The sequence below is a fragment of the Schistocerca gregaria genome, chromosome 3 (genome assembly GCF_023897955.1).
Source record: "Schistocerca gregaria isolate iqSchGreg1 chromosome 3, iqSchGreg1.2, whole genome shotgun sequence".
NCBI lineage: Eukaryota > Metazoa > Arthropoda > Insecta > Orthoptera > Acrididae > Schistocerca > Schistocerca gregaria.
The window spans coordinates 185341036-185367743 of NC_064922.1; the positions used below are offsets into that span (position 1 = coordinate 185341036).

Sequence of the window (26708 nt, forward strand, 5' to 3'; positions counted from 1 at the left end):
TTTCATATCAGCACACATTCAACTGCAGAGTGAAAATTTTATTCCAGAAACATTCCCCACATTGCGACTAAGTCAGGTTTCCACGATATCTTTTCTTCCAGGAGATCTAGTCCTAAAGCTTTGCAGGAGAACTTCCATGAAAGGCAGCAGGTAAGATACTGGCAGAAGTAAATCTGTGAGGGCAGTTGTTACTCGTGCTTGGGTGGCTCAGTTGGTAGAGCAGTTACCCATGAAAGGCAAAGTTCCCAAGTTCAAGTCTTGGTCTGGGACACAGTTTTAATCTGCCGTGAAGTTTCATATCACCACACACTTCAGCTCACAGCAAAAATTTGATTTTGTATACCGTAAGTTGTTAGCTTTATTGTTTCCATTATTTATATTCCATCAAGGGCTATCAACCTATTTTGGAGACATACCCCTTTCTTGACAGAAACTAAGCAAACTGCAGCAGAACTTGAAATGTTTGACATGAACAAATTATGCCAGTAATTATACCAAATGCTCATTTGACACAACAGTAACATCCAGGGAATCAGATGGTTACAGTAATTTGCCCAAAATTGTTTGAGTCTCCGTATGAAGGTGATATATTTACTTTTCCTAAATCCAGTCCAGCTATCCTCAACCCGGAGCTGGTTCAAGAACTTTTTTCCACAGAAGCAGCAACTCATTTGGAGCCCCCACCTCCCTCACACACTAATTTCCTTTCCTTGAGATTTTACTAATGTAAAATATAATAATATCTCTTCATAGCTGATTGGTGACATTAAAGTTTCTCATGCAGTGGACTTGTGTTCAACTATTGATGACAGCACCAATTTAAACTACAATGGCTATCATTGGAATGATGTCAGATGGAAACTTTTCCATTGAGCTTTGAACCACACTGGATTTATTATTTATTCATCTATAAATATTACAAATAAATTTTGTTGTTATTTTCAGTGGGTGGATCAAAATTTTAATAGTGAAAACTGGCACATCTAAAAGTATACAATAACAAAACAAAACAAAAAAAGTTACAGGAAACACGAGTCCGCAAATGAGCTGTTTCAAGATAATTGTGAATATGTGGTAACAAACAGCACTAACTTCAGTATGAAATATTGTCCTAATTCATACAAATGTAGTTGAAATGTAAAGTTTATGATTAAGTCCCCATGTAATTGTGCTCAAATTTCATTCATGGCCTGCCTAACCTTGAACAACATTGGAGAAATGTGGTATGCGCATGATGTGGCACAGGTCTATTTTGCTACTGATGTAAGGCATATATCACTCCATTAAGGTCCAAGATGTGTAGGTTTAACAGTGAGCACAGCCTATATTTTAGCCTCCAAGGTTACCAGATCTCAATCTTTTGAATTTTTCTGGCTGTGTTTATATCAAAGCTATAGAGTTCGGCACTCATTTGATATGGTCAAAGAACTGGAGTGGTGAGCTGTACAGTTTTATCAAGATTTTATGAGATGATCTATCTTCATCATCCACCTTTTAACAGGGGACAGACACTTCTGATTTATTGTTGATGGCCACGAGTGTGGAAGTCGCGAAGTTTAAAACGAGAAATAGTTATAGTTATGTAGTTAAAAAGAAAACCTGTGAAAATTGTAAAGCTGTAATTACAACCCTAAACGAACGAATTTCAAGCCTACAATTCATAGTCAATAATTTAAAAAGGGAAATAGCTGGACTGAAAAAAGAAATCGGCGAAGTACAAACAGTGAAAAATTCGTGTGATGTGAAACAAGATACACGTGATAAATCATCCGAGTGGATAGCAGTGTCGCAAAAAGTTCGGTCTCAAATCACGAAAACTGTTAAAAGTGTTACTTTCTTAGACAAAAATAAATATGATGTCTTGAGTCAGAACGAGTGTACAACTGATCGTGACGTTATAAAAACCTGCAATTCGCACACCAACAGTAAACTTGGAAACAGTGGTAAGGGCAAAAACGTATCATTAAGGAAAAAGTGTGGTATTCTCTTGCTTGCCGACAGCCACGGCAGAAAGCTATCAAGCATGCTCCGAGAGAAAAATCAAGAAACAGCAGTGACTAGCATAGTGAAACCTGGAGCGGGAACACACCATGTCATAGACACCGATCTTCAGATGAACACAATACAGGATAATGACTTTATAGTATGTATAGCGGGTTCGAATGACATAGCTAAAAATGAAGCTGATGCCTGCATTAAAACGCTACAGAACTTTCTAGAAGTGAATAAATCTAGGAACACAATAGTAGCCACTGTGCCTCATAGACACGACCTAATCTACAGATCATGTGTTAATAAAGAAATTAGGAGAACTAACATCAAAAATAAGAAACTGTGTGCTGAATACGCAAAGTGTGATGTACTGGACGTAAGTAAACTACATCGAAACCTACACACCAATCACGGAATGCACCTTAATTACGACGGAAAAAGTGTTATGTGCGATCACATCAGTGAAATAATTAAAGAAAGACTATTACGAAATAGATCTGTCTATCAGCTTCCTGAAAGACTTACAGGCAAAAATGAGGAAAGCAAATTCGACAAGAACGAAGAAAGCAGGAAAGAGGAGACATCAGAAGATCCACAAAGGACTGCGGCAGTTACACCTGTAAGAGTTAATTTAAGATCAAGGCGGAATATACCCAAGGAGGAGGATTTTTTCTATCCCCCTCTGAGAAAAGAAAAAAACTTAGCATCACCAAACAAGTTAAAGATACACCATAAAACTTGCAAAGGACACCATCAGCAAATTGTAGTAAATAAGGTAAAGTCTGAAGCTCCTCACCAATCTGTAAAAAAATTAAACAAAAAAAATCTTGATCTAAAAGTATACATCCATAATGTACAAGGGCTCAAAACCAAACTTAATGAATTAGAAATTTTGTTATCAACTGCAAGTGAACTGTCAGATACACAGATATTATGTATTAATGAACATTTCATGAGGTATTTTGAAATAGAGATATTCATACCTCATAAATTGGTAAGAGATGGAACAGATCCCCCGTGGTACACAAAAAAGGTCCGAACGCTGTTGCAGAGGCAACGGAAAAAGCATGCGAAGTTCAGAAGAACGCGAAATCCCGAAGATGGGCTAAAATTTACAGATGCGCGAAATTTGGCACGTACTTCGATGCGAGATGCCTTTAATAGGTTCCACAATGAAACATTGTCTCGAAATTTGGTAGAAAATCCGAAGAAATTCTGGTCGTATGTAAAGTACACAAGCGGCAAGACGCAGTCAATACCTTCGCTGCGCAGTGCCGATGGTATTGTTATCGACGACTGTGCCGCTAAAGCGGAGTTATTGAGCGCAGTTTTCCTAAATTCCTTCACCAGGGAAGACGAATGGAATATTCCAGAATTTGAAACACGAACATATGCTAGCATGAGTTTCTTAGAAGTAGATACATTAGGGGTTGCGAAGCAACTCAAATCGCTTGATACGGGCAAGTCTTCAGGTCCAGATTGTATACCGATTAGGTTCCTTTCAGATTACGCTGATACTATAGCTCCCTACTTAGCACTCATATACAACCGCTCGCTCACCGATAGATCTGTACCTACAGATTGGAAAATTGCGCAGGTCGCACCAGTGTTCAAGAAGGGTAGTAGGAGTAATCCATTTAACTACAGACCTATATCATTGACGTCGGTTCGCAGTAGGGTTTTGGAGCATATACTGTATTCAAACATTATGAATCACGTCGAAGGGAACGATCTATTGACACGTAATCAGCATGGATTCAGAAAACATTGCTCTTGTGCAACGCAGCTAGCTCTTTATTCGCACGAAGTAATGGCCGCTATCGACAGGGGATCTCAAGTTGATTCCGTATTTTTAGATTTCCCGAAAGCTTTTCACACCGTTCCTCACAAGCGACTTCTAATCAAGCTGCGGAGCTATGGGGTATCGTCTCAGTTGTGCGACTGGATTCGTGATTTCCTGTCAGGAAGGTCGCAGTTCGTAGTAATAGACGGCAAATCATCGAGTAAAACTGAAGTGATATCAGGTGTTCCCCAGGGAAGCGTCCTGGGACCTCTACTGTTCCTGATCTATATAAATGACCTGGGTGACAATCTGAGCAGTTCTCTTAGACTGTTTGCAGATGATGCTGTAATTTACCGTCTAGTAAGGTCATCCGAAGACCAGTATCAGCTGCAAAGCGATTTAGAAAAGATTGCTGTATGGTGTGTCAGGTGGCAGTTGACGCTAAATAACGAAAAGTGTGAGATGATCCACATGAGTTCCAAAAGAAATCCGTTGGAATTCGATTACTCAATAAATAGTACAATTCTCAAGGCTGTCAATTCAACTAAGTACCTGGGTGTTAAAATTACGAACAACTTCAGTTGGAAGGACCACATAGATAATATTGTCGGGAAGGCGAGCCAAAGGTTGCGTTTCATTGGCAGGACACTTAGAAGATGCAACAAGTCCACTAAAGAGACAGCTTACACTACACTTGTTCGTCCTCTGTTAGAATATTGCTGCGCGGTGTGGGATCCTTACCAGGTGGGATTGACGGAGGACATCGAAAGGGTGCAAAAAAGGGCAGCTCGTTTTGTATTATCGCGTTATAGGGGAGAGAGTGTGGCAGATATGATACACGAGTTGGGATGGAAGTCATTACAGCATAGACGTTTTTCGTCGCGGCGAGACCTTTTTACGAAATTTCAGTCACCAACTTTCTCTTCCGAATGCGAAAATATTTTGTTGAGCCCAACCTACATAGGTAGGAATTATCATCAAAATAAAATAAGAGAAATCAGAGCTCGAACAGAAAGGTTTAGGTGTTCGTTTTTCCCGCTCGCTGTTCGGGAGTCGAATAGTAGAGAGATAGTATGATTGTGGTTCGATGAACCCTCTGCCAAGCACTTAAATGTGAATTGCGGAGTAGTCATGTAGATGTAGATGTTGTGATACCAAATTTTAAACTCGTAGGTCACTTCTCAAGAACATCTTACAAAGGTGGAGGTAGTTGCATATTTGTAAAAGACAACATTACTGCTACACCTCTTGATATTTGCAATTCGTATAGTATTGAAAAAGATATAGAACTGTCAGGTATAGAGCTTACAGATCTAAATGTTTATATAATAGCACTTTACAGGTCACCCTCTGGTAACATAGGGACTTTCTACAAAAATCTAGCACCAGTAATAGAAAATCTAAGTAAAAGAAAATCATATAGTGTTCTAATATGTGGTGACTATAATATAGATTTTATCTCAGAAAACTCTAGCCATCTAAACATTAAAAATTTTATGAACAGCTACAACCTAGACCTAATGGTTAACACTCCAACCAGGATAACAAATCACAGTACCACTTGTCTGGATCAAGTAGCAGGCAATATAAATCCTACTGTATCCTCTGTCAAACTAGGATTTTCAGACCACAATGCATTAATTATGCAGGTCTGGTTGCAAAATAACAGTCACGAACACAATAAAATCACTGTACAGAGGAGAAACTTCAATAAAACCCACATGCATACTTTCCTCTTTGATATACAAAATGAAAACTGGCAAAATGTATATGAGGCTCAAACAGTAGACAGCAAATATGAAGCATTCTTGGATATTTTCTGTTATTATTTTAATTGCCACTTTCCCTTACAAACAAAATGTATCAACAAAGATAGAAAACTCTCCAGCTGGATCACCCCAGGAATCATTAGATCATCACAAAGAAAAAGAGAACTTTTTTACATTAGCAAATCCAGACTAGGCAGTAGTGAAGCATTTAAGTCATACTTTACTCTATATAAAAAGATATTAAGGAACATAGTAAATGCAGCCAAAAAGCTACAGAATGATAAGTGCCTCAAATTGTCATCAAATAAGAGCAAAAGCATGTGGCAACTTATTAATATGAATACTAATAGAGGAAAACAACTACAAAGTGATATTGTGTGTGTGTGTGTGTGTGTTTGAGGTTTACGGGCGCTAAACAGCGTGGTCATCAGCGCCCAAAGTGATATTAGCTTAAAAATAAATGGAAAATTAGTCTGCAGTGGGAAAGAAACAGCAGACGAATTCAATAACAACTTTACAGAAACAGTAGAAAACCTGGCTAACCATCTTAAAAATAGCTGTCCCTTACAACTAGAACCAAACTTATGCTCTGAGACTCTATTTTTAAGACCTACATCTGAAACTGAAATAGAAAAGACACTTCACAGCAAAAATTTAAAAAATATCATCTGCTGGACAAGATCAAATTCCATGCTTCCCCCTTCACAATTGCAGTAACTTTATCAGTAAACCCCTAGCCCATATAATAAACTTCTCATTCCTGAATGGTGCATTTCTTGGTATGCTCAAAATTGCAAAAATTATACCTGTCCACAAAAAAGGAAGCAGAGAGGATCCCAGTAATTATCGACCCATTGCACTGCTTTCAACTTTTAGTAAAGTATTTGAATATATAATGGCCACAAGAATCATGTCCTTTCTAGACAAAGAAAATATTCTGTCAACTGCTCAGTTCGGCTTCCAAAGTACGAAAGCTACAACTGATGCAATACAAGAATTTCTAGATCATGCACTGGAGCTTGTGGACAAAAAACTCCCAGCCATAGGTGTCTTCCTAGATCTAACAAAGGCCTTCGACATGGTTAATCATGCATTCCTAGGGAATAAGAGGAAATGCCTATGACTGGTTTAAAAGCTATCTGGAAGATCGACAGCAGTATGTCGAATTAAATGAAACTAAGCTCTCAGGTACAGCTAGCACTGTACATTCCTCCATGCATACCATAAAGCAAGGTGTTCCCCAAGGCTCCGTCCTGGGCCCCTTGCTGTTCTTACTTTACATAAATGACCTTCCTCACAGCCTACCAAACACAAAAACCCTTTTGTTTGCTGATGACACCTCTATACTCATATCTGCACCCGAACAAATTCTCCAATCTCATATAGATAGGACCACAGATCAAATAAGTCGATGGCTTCAAAGTAACAGGCTGCTGCTAAATGCAAAAAAGACAATTGGAATAACCTTCCACATGGCCCAAAACAGAAATCCATTACTACCAACTATATCACTGGAAAAAAATAATGTTAAACTTGAAAATGAAATAAAATTTTTGGGCGTCGCTATTACTGAAACGCTCACATGGAAAAGGCACATTGATGTTACCAGCACAAAACTTAGTAAAGTATGCTTCATGATTAGATCAATAAGAAATGTCACTAACACAAGTACCCTAACCACACTGTACCATGCACTCTTTCACTCTGTACTTAGCTACGGAATCATCTTCTGGGGCCAAAATTCTGAATCAATTAAGATATTCAAACTGCAGAAGAAGATAGTCAGAACAATTATGTTCAAAAAACAAAGAGACACTTGTAAACCATTATTTAAGAAACTAAATATTTTGCCCCTCCCATGCCAATATATACTAGAATTATTATTCTTTACCAAAAAATGTATCAACAAAATTAGCAAAAATATGGATTACCACGATTATGACACAAGATCAAAAATCTCTCTAAGAATACTTACCCACTCAACAAAACTGTACAGTGACGGTGTCAAGTGTATGGGAATAAAATTATATAATCATCTTCCAACTTATATACAAGAAATCCAAGAAATAAATAAATTCAAACACAGTGAAGTCTCTTTTAATAAAAGACTGCTTTTATACCATCCAGGAATATTTGGAATCAAAATTGTCTTAGTGCATGATAATGTATCAAATCTGAATGTTGTTAAGTCAATTTTGTCACATCATGTAACAATTCTCTGTAAAGCTGTAACTTTATGTAACATAATTTTGTAGGTAATGTAAAATAATCATTCTTCTGTGTTCTTGTTTACTGTTTTAGACTCCTGTAAACTGTATATTTGTATTGACTTATCCCATATCAGTTGTAGAAGCCATTGTACTGATTTGATCTACGGGACAAATAATAAATAAATAAATAAATAAATAAATAAATCTGGGCAGGTCTGAAAAAATTCAAACTTGCTGCAGAGATGAGTATAGTGCAGTAATACTGGCTCAAAATGTGAGGCCAACATATTGGTTAGAGTAGGTGTTGGGTGAAATTTAAAATTTACATTTAAAATACACTTCTATTAACTACGATAATATTTTATACTGAAGTCAGCTGCAGTTTGCAATCATACATTAGCAATTATTATGCAAACAAATCATTTGTGGACCAATGTTTATTGAACGTTTTGGCTTGTGTTATAGTTTGTATGCTTTCTATTGTGGCTGTGCCCTCCTGTCATGTTTTGTGGTTCCTGGTTGGATGAGGAGAGGGTGGTATGATAAGGTGGGTGGCCAGTTTCCTCTCACTACAACACAAAATGCGCACGTGTTTAAAATACGCTTCATTTCAGGAACCAATTGAATACTTAACTTCAATGATGTTCAAAATGTACTAATTTTTGAATCTTGCCCATGTCCATATCACAACTACAAGCAATGACTAATGTTCCTTCATATCTAGCAAAAATGCGAGGTGACGATTATCACTGTGGACGGCTAGAGCACTGTGCAACGTATTGAGGTGCAATGAAAACTGAGTCCCGACGTGACGTACTGAGGTTGAGCGATTGAGATTGGTTGGCAGCGACGGTAGCCTATATGCACGCTGCCCATGGGACTTTGTCAGCACATAGCCTGGGGGTGTGTCTTGGTCTTGTCTTGTCATAGGCACACTTAGTTCAGTGCCTGCTATACAATGTCTCCTAGTGCCGAATGGTGCACTGGCAAAGGTGTATGCCAGCACATTTTCACCTGTGTCAGTTTTCACTGCTAATTACTGTAAGCTCAATGTACAAATTGTGCAAATTGGTGCCTCTGGTGCCCCTTAAACTAGCCTTGCTTCTACCCTTTCGTTCTTTACTGAAAATTTTATCAGTTTTCTGTCTACCACTAGATGCTTTTTAACCATAATACATGTATTATGTATTATCCCTGTCCTGTACATAATTGCGGCACATAACCAATAAATTTCATTTGAGTGTGAATTGTGTTACAGACATTATTCCTCCATACTGGTAGTAAATTTAAGTTACAATTTTCAGATAAATATGTATAAAAAGTTAAACTTTATAAACAAAGAAAAAAACCACAGGTAAAGTAGATGTCATAATGTACAACATATGAAATTACCTATTTAAAATAATACGGAGAAGAAATGAGACATTAAGCTCTGGTGCATTTACTGTGATAGTTTATTATAAAATTGAAATTATAAGTATTGAAGTATTGCATTCCACAGCCATCTGTAGATACTTACACACATAAAATAAATATTACATGCATTACAGTACTTACCTGTTTCATCAATAATAAATTCAAAACCATTTCTATTGAAAATGTCCATATTTTCAATGAGTAAACATTCCTTAATATAAGTGAGATCTAACTTCTGTGGCCTGCAAAGAAATGACACAATATTCAAGTCAAAAAATATCAATCAATATTCTTAAAACTTATTTAAATTTGTTATTATTACCTTAACACCTTAACACTCAAAACAGGAAATTGACAATATCAGAACACTGTTGTCATTAAGTCCTCACAAAAAATCACCGAAACCAATATATGACATTACAAGACACTGGGAATTGCACTTGAATGATAGTACAAGTTGTTACTGGACAAATAAAAGGAGAAAATCATTTACAACTCATATACAGTATTTATTGGTTCGAATTTAAAATGTTGAAGAGTATAACTTTAAAGAGGCTACAGGATTTCAGAGCATTGTTATGACAAGAGAAAGAGATGATGAGATATCCCCTAATCATAAGAAACCAGGAATGATGTGAAAGACAGGATTTTAATGAATAGAGCTACCTTGGATTACATATAGAAAACACGTATGAATCATCAAGACAAAATCAGTTGTCAGATGTCGAAGTGTCTAGGCTGTCTTCAGTGAAATCAAACATGTGGCTGCATTTAACCTTGCCTGTACCAACCCATGGTGTGCAACCAGCTGGGCAACATAGCTGCACCCAGACTGTGTCAACTGCAGCCTTGGAGTCTTTATTGTAATTATGTCATTGTTGCCACTGGTGCCATCAAAATCCACAACCACTGCCTAATTGCTCAGAACTTATCACCCAACCCTCTGCCACAGCCTCTACAGGACTGCTCACCATTGCCAGAGTCTGTCAGCTGCCCACCAACACACTCCAGCCAACAGTTCAGAGTTATGTTCTGGGCAGCATGACAACCTAATGCAACGGCAGAAGATGCTTCACTTCCTCATGCCGCACAGCATCATAGTCATGTGCGATGCTACAGCAGCACACCACCACCCAAGCAGTGCGTATTGTCCGCGTGCATGTCTTCTTTGCCTGCTACTATAAGGCCGGAATATTATGGGATAATGCCAAATGTGCCAAAGAAGAGGCCACACTCAGGAGACAGCATAATAAGAATAAATTAATAAGGAACTGTTTTATACTCATGACTGGTTTGCTGCAACTTCCTCACCTGTCGCATCTGTCTCTCAAACTATCTACAAATCCTACAATACTCCAGGAAGATTCAAGCATATCCTGACAAGCAAGAAGTGTTTATGTTTCATTCCTATTTCTCCACAGCTACATTGAACCCAGGATGTTTTGGTCCCCAGTGAGGAACATCTTACTTTTGCACCATTACATTTTGGTGATGGAAGCAGGAGGTAGAAGACTGCAAGTTGTGGTTCAACTGAGACAGCAACATATGTGGGTAGCAGCAAAGACTCTTTTGTTGTGGGATCCGTACATTCTGGTACCTTTGTTCCACGTCTAGTGTGGCACTGTTTTGATTTAGCCCTCCAGGTTGACACCATTTTCTGTACTTTGCCACTGGCGAGTGGGGCTTTTCTTTCTGGTTTGGAAATATTTATCTGGCCATGAGCTGTGGGCACTGAGCAGAGCAATGAGGACAGAGGTGGTTGCTCAGCAGGAGAGCCAGGAGTTGAGAGTGGGCTTGTTAATATGTGGCCATCCACATACACAGAGGCACATAGTTATTGTAGATCTGCAGAACTGAGCAGTTTTGAGGCACTGCAGCCTGTGGCTTATGCATTTGCTGATTGTGTGACCATGTTCCAGGTACATCAGACACACAGAGGTATATTGTGGCCACAAGATACACATTACTGATTGTGGCAAGCAACATTCAATTCTGAACAGCTACAGTAATCTGATCAATGCTATAACTGCCATTATCAAACAACCACCTACAATGATGAACTGGTGGCCCATAGTGGTTGATGTTTGCTGTATAATTCCACAGGCCTTCAATGAATTTGTATTGTCATTGGCCCGTTGGCTTGCTGTTTCTGACACTGAGATGTTTGAGGTTCGTTCCTGTGCTGTTTCTGTGCCTTTTATGTGCCAGCGGACTGAGGTTTGAGTACCAAGGTGTATGTAATGCCAGGCTCCTGCAGAAGGGAAGCTTCATTCTTAATTGTTTTAAATTGTATTTCTGTCCTTACTATTCTTAATTGGTTTTAATTGTATCCATAGTAAATTTCTGATTCATTTAGTTTAATTATAGTTCTAAAATTTCTTGCACCGGCACAGTGCTAATTATAATAAATACTGCCTTAACATTCCTTTTTTAAATTATTTTTGATGTAATATGTGCCTGAAGCATGCTATTCAATTTTATCTTTTGGACAAATCAAACTCTGCCAGTTCGTTTCTCTCTGGCACTTTTGAATTTGCGCCACAGCCATCGACCAAAGCAGTTCCTCTGCCTGTTTCACCCTCCATCTATCAGCAATGTTTTGCGCACTGCTATCGGGTGGTAGGGAGACATCCAAGGACCAATCATCCTTGAGAGCTTCAACTATTTCTGTTGAAGCCTTAAATTAATAAATCGGAAAGAAATCCACCTCGTCAGAATTAATATCCAGCCCTCCACCCACAACATATAACCATATCTTAGTTCAAAATTTATAGTTCCTTGACGCTACTTACTTACGTTATCAATAAATTGACATATATTGTATTGTTCACCCAAACTCAATCAGTTGAATCCACTCTTTTTTCCTAAGGGGCCTAGTTCGTGTAACATTATCCATGAAGCCTTGTATCTTTCTTGTTCAATATGTTGGATGCATACTTAGTTATAGTATTTGGTAATGGCCTGAAGACAGGACACCAAACAGTAACAAGTATGCAAAGTAATTTAAGAGGACATTCAGCCCCATGCATAAAGTCACACAAAGTGGTTTGTTGGGTTTACCATCAAGAAGGTCATCACATAAGCGAGCTCTGGGAGTGTGCCCAGCTTTAATGTGGAAAACTGAGGGTGCTGAGAGGATTTACAAATTTTGTAAAGTAGAATAAGAACGGTAAATATTTAAAATTTAGGTAACAGGTTAGATGAGCTTTTGGTTAGATTTAGAATATGTGAATTTGAAACCCAGCATGTTAAATAGTGAGGTAGATGTAACCAGTGGTAGTTCAGATTTGCTGTCTTTACATTATGCATGACTTACTCAGAGCAGCAATATGCTGAGCCACAATGCAGCTGTAAGATGATTGTTAGACATCACAAACCGCTCCAGGTCTGCCACGACACAGCACACATAATAGCTGTAAATCTGCCAATAGTGTCAGTACAAAATTGTTATTAAAGAAAAATTTTACAAAGTTTTTTTCAAAGGTATATTATGGGCAGGAAGGTAGCCCATGAAACAGTCTCTCAGGGTAGAAAGGTAAAAATGTATTATGGGCACTGGAGCATTGCTGGAGAGAGACTGTGACCAAACATCAGTTTTCTGGTCTGCGAGAGCTCTTGAACCAGATCCACAGGACTACTTACATTCTCTCAGAAAGGGAAATACCTATGTCTTAAGATATTGAGGTTTATTATGAAAGAATGTGTGGAATACAATAATGAAGTGTTTTGGAGGATGAAATTTATCAACTGTGCTCATCATCATAGCATTCTTTCCAGTCAATATGATTAAAAACACGAAAATGGAAATGCTACCACTGACCTTATTCTGTAAACAGTTTTCATCACTGATTATATCATAATGATAAGTCAACAGGATAGTATGAATATAGATTGAGGTAAACAAGTTATACAGGTCAAGGAGAACCTTTAGTTTCTTTTGTCAGTACCAGAAGCACGAGATATTGTTTGTGTAAATGTGGGATGTATCTGAACATGATTTATGAGGTTTTTTGCAGGTTTTTCATTAGTTGCTAGAAATATGTGATGTGTGTAATAGGAGGATGTGAGAGATGTGAATTTTAGTGTGTAAATATTAAATGGAAAAGCTAGCTGATAGGATGCCTCCCTGGAATTTCCCACAATGTGGACATGATGCAGCTGCTAGCAAGACTAAAAATGAGTTGAAGTGAAGAGTCTGTAAATGAGAACACGAGACTCAGTGGTGAATCACGACCTAGTGTGGGTGAAAAGGAGTGTAAATAATGTAGAGGACCAAGTGTCACCATGCGCAACATCAATAAAGCAAAGTACTTGTAAATACTTTGATTATTATATGACACTAAAATTTTCAAATGAAATCTGAGAGTGGATTTTTTTTCTTGGAAGAGAGAATCTGTAATGGCCTAAACCACAGACAGTGCAAGTGCCATATCTGGAGTGCCGGCTGCCGCACTCAACCTCCTGATGACAGATGCACCCCTCACCATGTGCCTGCTACTGTACTGTCACTTTCGAATGTCAAGAACCAGTGACATCAGGAAGCTTGTGCAGTTTGACACACAGCCACAAAACAACAGTGAAGCAGCATTTACTGACTCTGTTCTAGACCTTTCCATGGTGGCACACAAAATCTGTCCCTCCGTGAAGTCAGCATTGAGTGGTTGCATTTAAACCCATCTGCATCCAGCCCATAGCGTACAAGCAACTGGGCATTGTAGCTGCACCCATACTGTCAGCCTCAGCCTTGAAGTCTTTCCCATAACTCTTGTCACCATCACTACAACCAGCATTGAGCCATGATCCAAGAACTACTGCCTGAGTGCCCAGGACTTGGCACCCAATACTCTGCTGCCGCCTTTATGAGAGTGCTCACCATCTCCAGAGGCTGCCTGTTGCCGCTCTCCAGCTAGTAGTTCAGAGTTTGACCTTGGGTAGCACTGCAACCTACTACAAAGACAGAAGATGCTGCTAGCTGCCCCAAGCTGCACAAAAACAGAACCATGTGCGGTGCTACGGACATCACTGACAACTCAGCCCTGGCATGGCTGTGATGCCAGATCAGCATGCCATCATCTGAGCAGCATGTATTGCCCATTATTCCTTTTCTGCTGCTATAACACTGGAATATTAGAGAGACTGCCAGACTGCATCACAGAAGAGGATGCACTCAGAAGCGTGTCTAAGTTCAATAAATAAATAAATGATAGATTTACATTTACCACTCGTTTGTCTGCAAATTTCCCACATCACACCTGTCTCCCAAACTATCTACAAACCTACAATGCTCCAAAAGACTCCAGCACATCCCTAACAAGCAAAAACTGTTTATCCAGAATGACATTCTCACTCTACAATGAAGTGTGTGCTGATACGAAACTTCCTGGCAGTTCACAGGAGAACTTCTGTGAAGTTGGGTAAGTAGGAGATGAGGTAGTGAGTCATGCTTGGGTAGCTCAATTGGTAGGGCACTTGCCCACATAAGGCAAATGTCCTGAGTTCAAGTCTCAGTACAGCACACAGTTTTAATCTGCCAGGAAGTTCCATATCAGTGCACATTACGTTGCACTGGAGACAATATCCTTCCTTCCCAGAGTGCTTGTCTTGCAAGGTCCACAGGAGAACTTCTGTGAAGTTAGAGAGATATGAGACGAGGTACACACAGAAGTAAAGCTGTAAGAATGGGTCGTGAGTCATGCTTGGGTAGCTCAGTCGATAAAATGCCTGCCCCAAAAGGCAAAGGTCCTGAGTTCGAGTCTTTGTCCACCACACAGTTTTACTCTTCCAGGAAGTGTCAAGAACTGTAAATGTTTCACTCATGTTTCTCCAACCTGCTACAAAAATCACATAACATAAACCAACCACTGTAACACAAAGCTAAGAGCCTGCAGAAGATACTATGCACTCAAGTATTCGGTGAGTGTATGCATCCATGCAGCCTCAAGACCTTTTTCCTGCAATGCACTTAATGACAATATTCTGAGGAAGATTTGACTTTTTTTTAATGCTTGCCATCGGATTCACAAGAAGTTCCCACAATGTGCATCAGTGGCCTTGATACCTTAGGCTGAACAATTGATCATGTCTTGAAAGTGTATCTAACCACTTGCATTGTATCATTTCTATGAAGACAGAAGATCCTGTCATTGAGCAGACCAAGCAAATTGTGGGCCTCTGAATGAATCATCATGATTGTACCTCACAGCAACAACATTTCTGAAGTAGAACACAAGTCACTCAAATCAGGAGATACCTATTTGTATGACAGGAAATTTGGAGCTAACACTCAAGAGTGCTACCCACTTCATGGTAAGGAAAAGCCAGCAATGATGACTGACTTGAAAGAAAGACAATGTTGACTTTTTATAACACAGCATTCAATGAAACACCGGTTTTTTTTTTTTTTTTTTTTTTTTTTTTTTTTTTTTTTTGTGCAAATGTTGAAGATTCTCATCAGATCAAATGTTTTACTCATAAAGAGCCTCTTGTAACACCTGAGATGCATGTATTGTATGTTTTGTAGAGCTGTTGACAATTCCATTTACCCTTCCTCTCTTGACTGATAACCCAGCAGTTTAGTCCCTTTATTCTCCAAACTCTCTTTCCCCCCCTCTTTCTCACATCTTCTACAGTGCAGATGGATGTCAGGTACTTGTATGCTCCAAACTGGTCAATCTTTAAGGCTTGGGTCTCATCACACTATCTGCTTTCACCTCCAGCACATGTGTGGCAGTCATGATTGTCTACAAGTTCTATGTGATCATTGGGAAAGAATTCCTACCATTTTATAGATTTCTACTGAGTATTCACCTTTGTGACACTGTGAACCCTGGCCTGACCTTGGGTTTTCATGACACACGACACAAGATCAGGCCGGGGTCCCCAGGGTCACATGGTGGCTGTCAACATGACGCTGATATAATGGTCCGTTTAGGACCTTATCTGGGCAAGCACCCACAACAGTGAAAGGTTGGCACGTGCAAAACTATTCATTCTGGAGCATCATGCACTGACACGTGTTTGTTGGTTACGTATATAAATGCAGAATCTACTAAACTTTAGTTGGTCAGCACAATGTCGTGGTTAAATGAGTATTTAAGCACGGGATAACATGGTTCAATACAGTACGAAGGAGGAACTTTGTATCCAGGACCGGTGGACAATACTGAAATGGCGGAATAATGAGACGCTTTTAATGTTAATAGGAGTAATAGTATAAGGACAATGTTTCGAAAAGATGCTGTAGATGAAATTAGGTATGGAGAAAATCCAGCATACAATGATTTAGATGAAGAAGTTGTTGAATTTGAACTGGAGCCAATGCCAACAGACGAAGTTAATACTGGACTGCACCAGCACCATCCATATCAGTACGGTGAGGAAGATCATACAGCAATAGAAATAAATACAGCTGAAAATACGACACTTTTATCTGGAGCACCTGAAACAGCAGTTGACGGTGCAACCTTGAGCACATCTTTATCTGGAACTGATGTGGCAACTGGTGCAATGTTATCTACAGCGCAGATAGCTGGAGCAGTTGGTGTTACAGCTTTAGCCGGTACTGGAATAGCATATGGTGCAAAACAATTAGTCGATCGAATAAATAACGAAGTATTGACGTTCCCAGGCAGTGATTATGTTTCCCGACATGTCCCCCTCACATTCCCAAGAAAATATTACTTTCCAACACCAAAGCAGTCACTTTTACCTTTATGTGTGTCTGTCAACAGTATTACAAATGTATGCTCATTCGGTGGGTGAACTTGTGCAGTCAGAATGGACTGCTAAACACAGCTGTGATTCAGCAAAACACTTCCCATTAAAATGGACCAAGGTACACAAAGTGAGTCTTATCACTGTCATTGCAGCATAATTTGACATGAAGTGTAGCCAGAAAACTGCCTACAATTCTGCTGTAAACAGGTTACTAGAGCACTGAGCAATGGACTGTGAATCTACACATAGACAAAGTGGGGCTGCATACAGCTTTTAAAGAGGACCTAAAAGTAACAACAGCTGATCTAAACTACATGCAACTCAAGAGAGTGTTTCAGTGCCACAACGAACAATGTCACTGAAATATCAGACTGCGTGCAGCAGCTGCAATCACAGATTTGCAAAGTAAGAGTAGCTATACCATAGGAACATGGCATGCAGCAGCCATTCATTTATTGTGACCCATATTCATGCAAGTGTGTCGTCTTCTGCCATGAAACCATTTGGAACCCATTATTATCCTCATTTGAAGGTCCATTTATGGCATCTCGAAATCATGAAAAGCTTCTGATGTCAACAAGATAGTAAAATCTCATGCAATGACTTGCAACAACAGACTGAAACTTACCTTCCCCACAACATAGATTCTCGTCCATGAGGAAAGGAAGAGCAACCTTGTGATATTATCTGTGCATGAACATGTGAAAACAGCAGCCACACCAATCCTGACAACAAACATCTCATGGCCTCCAAGAAGTAGCCTCATAGCGACACTGTTCATTTTAATTCCAGATATCACTGACACTTGGTGAGAGTAAGGAGACGCATATGGATATTTGTATAATTATATGGAGAGCATATGGTCATGCCTCTCATCTTTGAAATAAGAACATATGACCAACATATCTCCAAGACACTGATAACAGGGACTCTTAAATAGGAATTACTGGAGCTGCTAAAGAGTAACAATATTATATAGAAAGGCATGAGTGTAACTACTGCTCAAAACTATATGTGGTATACAGTACATGCAATGTTAACAATTCTGTGTCTAATTACAAATCATCATGACAGTCTGGTGAATTTTGGAACTACAATGTGGTCTTCCCTAATGCATGCATTTCTTTCTCAAATGAAGTACTTCAGTACTGTACATTGTTTTAATTTCATAAAAATGCACTGTAATGTTTTCAAAAAAATCTCTTGACTATAAACTGGAAAAATAGTAGGTTACCAATAAATTCAGGTTTTAAGTAAATAGGAAATTAAAATATGTTTGGCAGTATCTCATACATAATCATGGAAAGAACACAAAAACTGGTAGATTACTCTTAACTCAGTCTGCCCATACATACATAAAACTTACACAACAAGTTTCTGGTTTTGAAGTGATACAGTTTTTTGCAACATTTCAAAATTGTAAATTTCATCTGATGCATGCTGATCAATGATGAAGAGATCAGAATCCAAATGTGTTATAATGAAACCTTTATTAAACTGCCCAACTATTTTCATCTGTAAGAAAGAAAAAACATCAAGGAAAAAAAACAAAGAGATAGACACACAGTATATATGTACTTTCCAAATGTCAGTAGTAAAATACCTTAGCAAACATGTCTTTTGTAATCTCTCTCCTAAGCTCTTGTTCTGCAAGAGAGTTCTGCGCTGGATCAATTTCAGCTTTGAATTTAAAGTTACATTCTGCATCTGCTGTAGACTTGGACAACCGTTTAAAAGCTTCCATTTCTTCAGTAATGGAATTTAAATCAACATTCCATCTAATAGGTTCCGATACATAAGTAACTTCAGAAGTGACAAATTCATGGTCACCTATTTCATCTTCTGTAATGATCACTTCTTCATCTATAGAGTTTATCTTACTTGTAACATCTATGGGTCTGGGTTCTTCTGCAGTAACATTATTACTACTACCAACAAATATTTCAGTTTCCACATCAGACGTTTTATTTATAGTTCTACTGGTCACACAAGTTCTTTGCTCTAAATAATCCTCACTGATTAGATTCACATTTTCTGAACATGCCTGGATTCTATCTGATACACTGTTTTTAGTTTCAGCTGCAGAGGAAACAGATGTAGTACGACTGAATGTAGATACTATACTGTTCAGATTCTGTTCCTCAGATTCTTCTCCACATTCAAAAGGAATTTTAATAGATTCAGGTGACTCATCAGAAAGGACAGGCACATTTCTGCTGAATGAGTACACATTCCTTTCAAAACTGTTGTCACCATTTCCCTTTTTGGTGTGTGTTTGTGCCGCTGTGTCTACTACTTCAGATACACCTGTTTTTTTCACACTCATATAGGTAAAGTAGTTGTTCAGACAATGCTCTGTAAAGAGATGCATCAAAACCAAGTGAAATAAAAACAAACCATACATTCATGGAGAAAAAAAGAATCAAAAGTGACACTACTCACGTTTTGATCGGCCATATTTATCTTGGCGAATAATCTCAAGGGTCCTTTTAATGCCTCTCTTTGATGACCCAAGAGTTCCTGGAGATCCAATGGCTCCTCCTGGAGAACTAAAGTTACTTGAAGGAGAACCAACACCACTCACTGGGGACCCAGAATCACTGCTTGGAGAACGGCGCCACTGTTGTATGATATCTAACCCTGATAGAGGTGATTCTGATGATGGTGGTGATGTAGGAGATTGTGTAAAAGATGGTACGTTATTCACCTTGAGTGTTGAAGGAACCGACTCATATAGTTTCAGCAATGATCCCTAAATGTGTTAATAAAACCAGAATGTAATAAGTTTATAATAAAATATTGAAAATTTAAACCTGCATAAAAGGACAGTGACAAAAATTAACTGATAAAAAAGTCATCAAATATATTGTCATCTACAAAACTACAGCAGCATACAAGAATAATTAAAAGAGAATGAATTTCAATCCATTGTGCAGTGCAGTCATTGTTATATCCAGGAACTAAAAATGATCACATATCTGGAAAAAATGTACACTCTGGTCTCATGAAATACACTCTTTGGTAAAAGTATTTATGAAAGAGTCATCAGACAGAAAAATGGTACATAACACCTAGAGCATTAAGCCGTTGCTCAACATGTAAGGATTACAGGAGTTGTTACTGACTTACCGATAACTGTTTGACCAAAAACCTCTGCATACAGGGGAAAGCAGTGAGACACATACTTTCTTTTGTGCAGAATAACAAGAATTCATTCTGTAAGGACTTACATGAATTTCAGATAAACATTGTCACATACAGAGATAGATAATGGGAATTTCAAAGACACCATTATTTCTTGTGAGGTGTAACATTATGGATCTAAACAAGAGGCGCTGATGCTGTAAAGAGAGACACCTGTAACAATACTCTGATACAGCATTTTTCTACAGTACCCGCTGGGCGACAATGCCCACCTGCCAGTCAGTAACAACAATACAACAAACTCATTTTAGTGAGTGCAAATACTGGTCTTCTGGCCAGGCAGGTCATCAAATTGATGGGTCATCAAGTCTGCATCTGTCACAGTGTTGGCTTCTGTCGTGAGGCCACTCTGCTCCACTATCATCTTGATAGGACAACCTGCCTGGGTGTCCTACCACTGTCTAATGGGCTGAGGGTTGAACTGAGGCCCTCTTAGCTACTGAGCCTTTGCAGTGTCTGCTAGCAACAGCCATTTGGTGCTTGTGAACCATGTCACTTGTCAAATCAACACTGAAATAGCATGGCTGCTGGCCAGGGACACTGACTACACAAGGATGTGCCACACCAGGGCTGCACTGTGCACAGTGGATGCCAGTGACCAACTTCAATGCTTCACCACTGGGTGTGTGTGTCGAGGTCCACATTTCAGCACCACCAGATGTGGGACTGAGCTTTTCATATGAACTATTGGTGTAATAAAGGGATTTTGTCATCTTCAAGTGGATTCTGACTTGCCGTGAGTCACCACCTATCAGAGGACATCCACACGGCTCAGAGGTGATCTTTTATGTTAGTCGTGTAAACTGCAATTTCATAACTCCTTTGTGAAATGATGATATCTGCAGCAGACACAACTCAAAGGCAAACAATGATGCACAATTTTACATGATAAAATTAAAGGATAACTCTATTACCAAGTTCATAGTGATATAACTATTTGTTGTCTGTTTTATAAATAATCAAACTAACAATGTGCTATGACAAGTGCAGTTTCTATAGAATTATTACACTGGACCTTTTAAATAAATAATAACCAGGGCTATTGCCATCAAGTCATCCTGTGGCACTGGGTGAAATTGAATACTAATGAAACATGTACCATGCTCCCAGGAGTGCTAATATGTTTTACTGTTGTCAGTTTAAAATTGGTAACTTGTACAACACATAAAGATAGCCCATTGAGTTGCAGACAGGCACAACAAAAAGACTGTTACACCTGCAACTATTGCCCAAGACCTTCTTCAGCAAAGAAGCCATACACACATTTACACAGGCAAGCACATCTCGCACACACTCAGCTGCCACCACTATCAGCTCCAATCAGAATGCAACTGTCATGTGAACAGCAATCTGGAGTGGGAATGACAAATAAGAAGGGGAGAAAAGGAGAAGAGAGAAAAAGGAGACGTCTGAAAAAGGAGAGGTGCTCCCATCCTTTTCCACACCTCTCGCTTTCCTCTTCTCTCCTTTTCCACTCTCCTCCTTTCTGTCTCCACCTCCTGATATTACATATGGCAGTCTCTAATCCTAATCCCTACACACCCTGCTAGACAACACTTTTCCTGCCCCCCTCGCCCCCCCCCCCCCCCCCCCACCCCTGTACAACAACCTGATGCAAGTCTAAATGTTTTACAATATTTTCAGCATAAATAAATAATGCTTGTAAATCTGCAAAAGTCTTCCTAGGCACAATACCACTGCCAAGAAGAAGAAGAAGAAGAAGAAGAAGAAGAAGAATCTAAACCACCTACACGAAGAAGCAAGTACAATTGTCATGGTTGTTGTGTTGCTATGAAGTATGTTTGTACTCTGAGGAGAAGGCAACAGATTGCGCTGTTTAAAAACATACAGTTTTCTGAAGATACACCAATAACGCATCTGCAGTATGGCTTATAGCATGTGACAAATCTTTAATCCTGTTTATATGATACTAGGAAAGTTTGATGTTCCATGGGAAAACGGGTATTGTGCTTTATTCATTTAGAAATAACCTGTTTCTATAAAAGTTCAGCATCAGAACATCTACATCTACATGGCTACTCTGCAATTCATTCTTAAGTGACTGGCAGAGTGTTCTGTGCCATCTTTGTTTTGCCTTCCCCACAATATTATCTATGTGGTCTTTCCAATTTAAGTTGCTCGTAATTGTAATTCCTAGGTATTTAACAGAATGGACAGCCCTTAGATTTGTGCAATTTATCGTATACCCAAAATTTATTGGATTTCTTTTAGTGCCCATGTGAGTGACCTCACACTTTTCTTTGTTTACTGCGAATTGCCACTTTTCGCACCATACAGAAATTCTCTCTAGATCATTTTGTAATTGGAATTGATCATCTGATAATTTTACTAGGCTGTAAATCATAGCATCATCTGCAAACAATTGAAGGGAGCTGCTCAGATTATCACCTAGATCATTTATGTAAATCAGGCACAGCAGAGGGCCTATGACACTACCTAGTGGAACGCCAGATATCACTTCTGTTCTACTTGATGATATACCGTCTATCACTAGGAACTGTGACCTCTCCGAGAGGAAATCACTAATCCAGTCACACAACTTAGACGATACTCCATATGAAAGCAATGTGATTAATAGTCACTTGTAAGGAATGGTATCAAAAGTCTTCTGGAAATCTAGGAATATGGAATCGATCTGAAATCCCTTGACAACAGGACTCATTACTTCATGGGAACAAAGAGGTAGCTTTGTTGCACAAGAACGATATTTTCTAGAACCGAGTTTGTTATGTATCAATAAGTCATTTTCTTCAAGGTGATTCAGAATGTTCAAGTACAGTATATGCTCCAAAATCCCACTGCAAATTGAGGTCAGTGATATGGGTCTGTAATTCAAGGGGTTACTCCTATTTCCTTTCTTTAATATTGGTGTGATCTGTGCTACTTTCCAGTCTTTAGGAACAGGCCTCTTGTCAAGTGAGTGGTTGTATATGATTGCTAAGAAAGGCACTATTGTGTCTGCATACTCTGAAAGAACCATGATTGGTATACCATCTGGACTGGAAGACTTGCCTTTCTTAAGTGATTTGAGTTGTTTCGCAACACCTAAGATATCTACTTTTATGTCACTCATGCTAACAACTGTGCTGGTTTTGAATTCTGGAATATTTACTTTGTCTTCTTTTGTGAAGGAATTACAGAAAATTGTATTTAGTAACTTCGCTTTAGTGGCAACCATCATTGGTAACATTTCCATCGCTATTGCGCAGTGCCGGAATTCACTGTTATTTGCCACTGGTGAACTTGACATATGACCAGAATCTCTTTGGGTTTCCTACCATATTTTGAGACAACATTTTATTGTGGAAACTATTAAAAGCATCTTGCATTGCCGTCCGCACTAAATTTCGAGCTTCTGTGAAACTTAGCCAGTCTTGGGGATTTTGCGTTCTTCTGAATTTGGCATGCTTTTTTCATTGCTTCTGCAACAGTGTTCTGACGTGTTGTGTGTACCATGGTGGATCAGTCCCGTCTCTTATTAACTTATGTGGTATCAATCTGTCTATTGCTGTTGATACTGCATCTTTGAATTTGAGCCATATCTGGTCTACACTTACATAATTAGCTGGGAAGGAATGGAGACTCCCTCTTAGGGAAGCATCAAGCAAATTTTTATCTGCTGTTTTAAACAGATACATTTTGCATTTATTTTTAGTGGTTTTGGTTGATACGGTTTTTAGCCTCACTACAATGACCTCGTGTTCACTAATCCCTGTATCCGTCATGACATTCTCCCTGTATCCATCATGACATTCTCTATTAGATCAGGATTATTTGTGGCTAAGAGGTCAAGTGTGTTCCCCAACCATTTACAATTAGTGTGGGCTCATGAACCAATTGTTCAAAGTAATTCTCAGAGAAAGCATTTAGTACAATTTTGGAAGACGTTTTCTGTCTACCACTGGCTTTGAACATGTATTTTTGCCAACAAATTGGGGGTAGATTGAAGTCTCCATCAATTATAACTGTATAAGTGGGGTACTTATTTGTAATGAGATTCAAGTTTTCTTTGAACCGTTCAGCTATTATATCATCTAAGTCGGGGGGTCGGTAGGAGTCAATTATTATTTTGGTACGGCTGTTGAGTAATTCGCAGGAACTATCTATTTCAGCTTCACTACAAGATAAACTACTACCAACAGACACAAACACACCACCACTTAATTTATTTAATATATCCTTTCTGAACATCTGTTTGCACCTCTCCAAAAACATTCAGCAGAATTAATCACAGGCTTTAGCCAGCTTTCTGCTCCTATAACAATTTCAACTTCAGTGCTTTCTATCAGTACTTGAAGCTCTGGTACTTTTCCAACACAGCTACGACAATTTACAACTACAATATCGACTTCTGCTTGGTTGATTCTCGCCGTTTCTTTACACTGTACCCTTTGAGACTGGAACCCTTTTTGACCTAAAAAACCGCTCGGTCTACACCACATACCCCTGCTACCTGTGTAGCTGTCTCCTGTGTGTAGTGGACACCTGACCTATTTAGCGGAGCCTGAAACCCCACCACCCTATGGCGCAAGTTGAGGAATCTGCAGCCTGCATGGTCACAGAACCGTCTGAGCCTCTGATTCAGACCCACCACTAAGCTCTGTACCAAAGGTCCGCAATCGGTCCTGTAGACGATGCTGCAGATGGTGAGCTCTGCCTACATCTCGCAAGCAAGACCGGCAGTCTTCACCAGCTCAGAGAGCCACTGGAAACCAGAGCGAATCTCTTCTGATCCACAGCGACACATGTCATTAGTGCCGACATGAGCCAACCCCTGCAGTTGGCTGCACCCTGTACCCTTCATGGCATCCAGAAGGACCCACATTTGGATGACTACCCCAGGCATGCACACAGGGTGCACATTGGCTTTCTTCCCATCCTTGGCTGCCATATCCGTAAGGGGCTCCATCACCGCCTAACATTGGAGCTCCCAATGAGAAGCAATCCCACCCTCTGCACTTGTCCGGACCTCTCAGGAAGACTGACCACTGTCGCAACAGGCGAGGCCATGCTTGCTGGCTCAGAAGTACTTTCAGCAGTGGGCAGTACCTCAAACCTGTTACGGAAGTGTGAGGGTACAGCCTTGCGGCCAACAACAACTTCTGCCTTCCGCCCAGGGATTCGTGACCCCGCCACAGTTCTCCAATCACCATCAGGCAAGTGTCAATCACCCCAGATTAGTGAATAGAATTATGCAAGTACCCAAAAACATGAAAAAAAATTAAGAATTAAATTATGAAACAAATAAGTGAGCTAAGAGTACGACTTGCTACTGGCTGCTGCTTATCCAGCAGCAGCAGGGAGCTCATACTAGAGCAGTATAGCTTATACTAGACTAAGTAAGTGCACACAATGACAGTGCAGTGCCCTCAGCCCGTATTTACTCGAATCTAAGCCGCACTCGAATCTAAGATGCACCTGAAATTTGCGACTTGAAATTCAAGGGGAGAGAAAAGTTTTAGACCGCACCTCCAAATCGAAACAAAGTTCACCCATTGCAATATAAGAATGAATGAATGAATGACGATACAGCTACAGTAGTTTGGTTCGAGTCGTAAGCTTAGAAGTTAAGCTTTACCAGGTAGCCATTGCTATGCGTCAGGTGCTCCGTCTGTATTTATACGGGTACCCTTCCTTTTATTCATGTGCTTCGTCTGGTTTGAATTGATTGCTTATTTTGCTTTGATCTGATAAGTGCTGTTTTCTTTGTTATAGGTGTTTACGTCACTATAACCTGAAAATGCATTACTGTACTGTGTCATGCATTGTTTGTCGCATTCTGATAGTGCGTGTTTACGGCCTGTCTCCACTTGCTTTTGTGCGCGCTACCGCCACTTACAAAAAAAGAGAGAGAGAGAGAGAGAGAGAGAGAGAGAGAGAGAGAGAGAGAGAGAGAGGAATCGTCTCATTAGCGAAACAATGGCAAGAGACTGATATTTGTTGTCACTTACACTGCTGCTTTTTTTTTATAATGATCAACAAGAACCAAATAATAGACTGTGTATGATAGAACATGTTCTGAACGAGAGTTAGGCGAAAATTTTTCTCCATTTGAAAATCTTTGTGGCCGCTTCTTTAGTACATCAAATTCTGCACAGAAATTAGAGTCATCTTAGATTTAAAAATCTAGTCAGTTGCCTTGCTTCATTTCTGACTATATCACTTATAGGCATAAGAATAATACGAATATAAACATGACACATTACGTATATTCTTCCGCGTTTGCTGTTGTCTCACTCTAGTTTCGTAGTTTATTAGGCAGACAGGATTTAAATGAGATAGCAGCAAACATGAAAGAATACATGGCAAAATGTTTATATTTGTATTATTCTTATGGTGAAGAGAATACTGCATGTGATTCACATTTCATCAGGTTCCTACTAGCAACCATCTCTTCCCACAGGTAGGAAAAAATTCAGAAAGTAGATTTGGCCATATTGACAAACATCCCAAACAGTTTTGTCAGTAGGATTTTCATAGTACATTGAAATTCTGCTACATTCGAAGATGAACAATACGAAATTTGTATTTACTTCGTTGGATAATGTATGAAAATGCAGTGGTCGAAACACGGGGTGGAGAAAAAAAAGCTCGTCT

At 39.3% G+C, this 26708-nt stretch overlaps 1 protein-coding gene across 2 annotated transcripts in view; it reads right to left on the reverse strand.

Annotated features, from left to right (window-relative positions):
• LOC126354984 (mismatch repair endonuclease PMS2) overlaps nt 1-26708 on the reverse strand; it is a 135965-nt gene that overhangs the window by 39787 nt on the left and 69470 nt on the right. For both annotated transcript variants that reach the window (XM_050005070.1, XM_050005071.1), the window contains 4 exons: nt 19329-19638; nt 18490-19241; nt 18253-18401; nt 9312-9412 (listed from right to left, as the gene is read on the reverse strand). In XM_050005070.1, the coding sequence (XP_049861027.1) occupies nt 9312-9412; nt 18253-18401; nt 18490-19241; nt 19329-19638 (1312 nt within the window). The remainder of the gene's footprint in view (nt 1-9311; nt 9413-18252; nt 18402-18489; nt 19242-19328; nt 19639-26708) is intronic.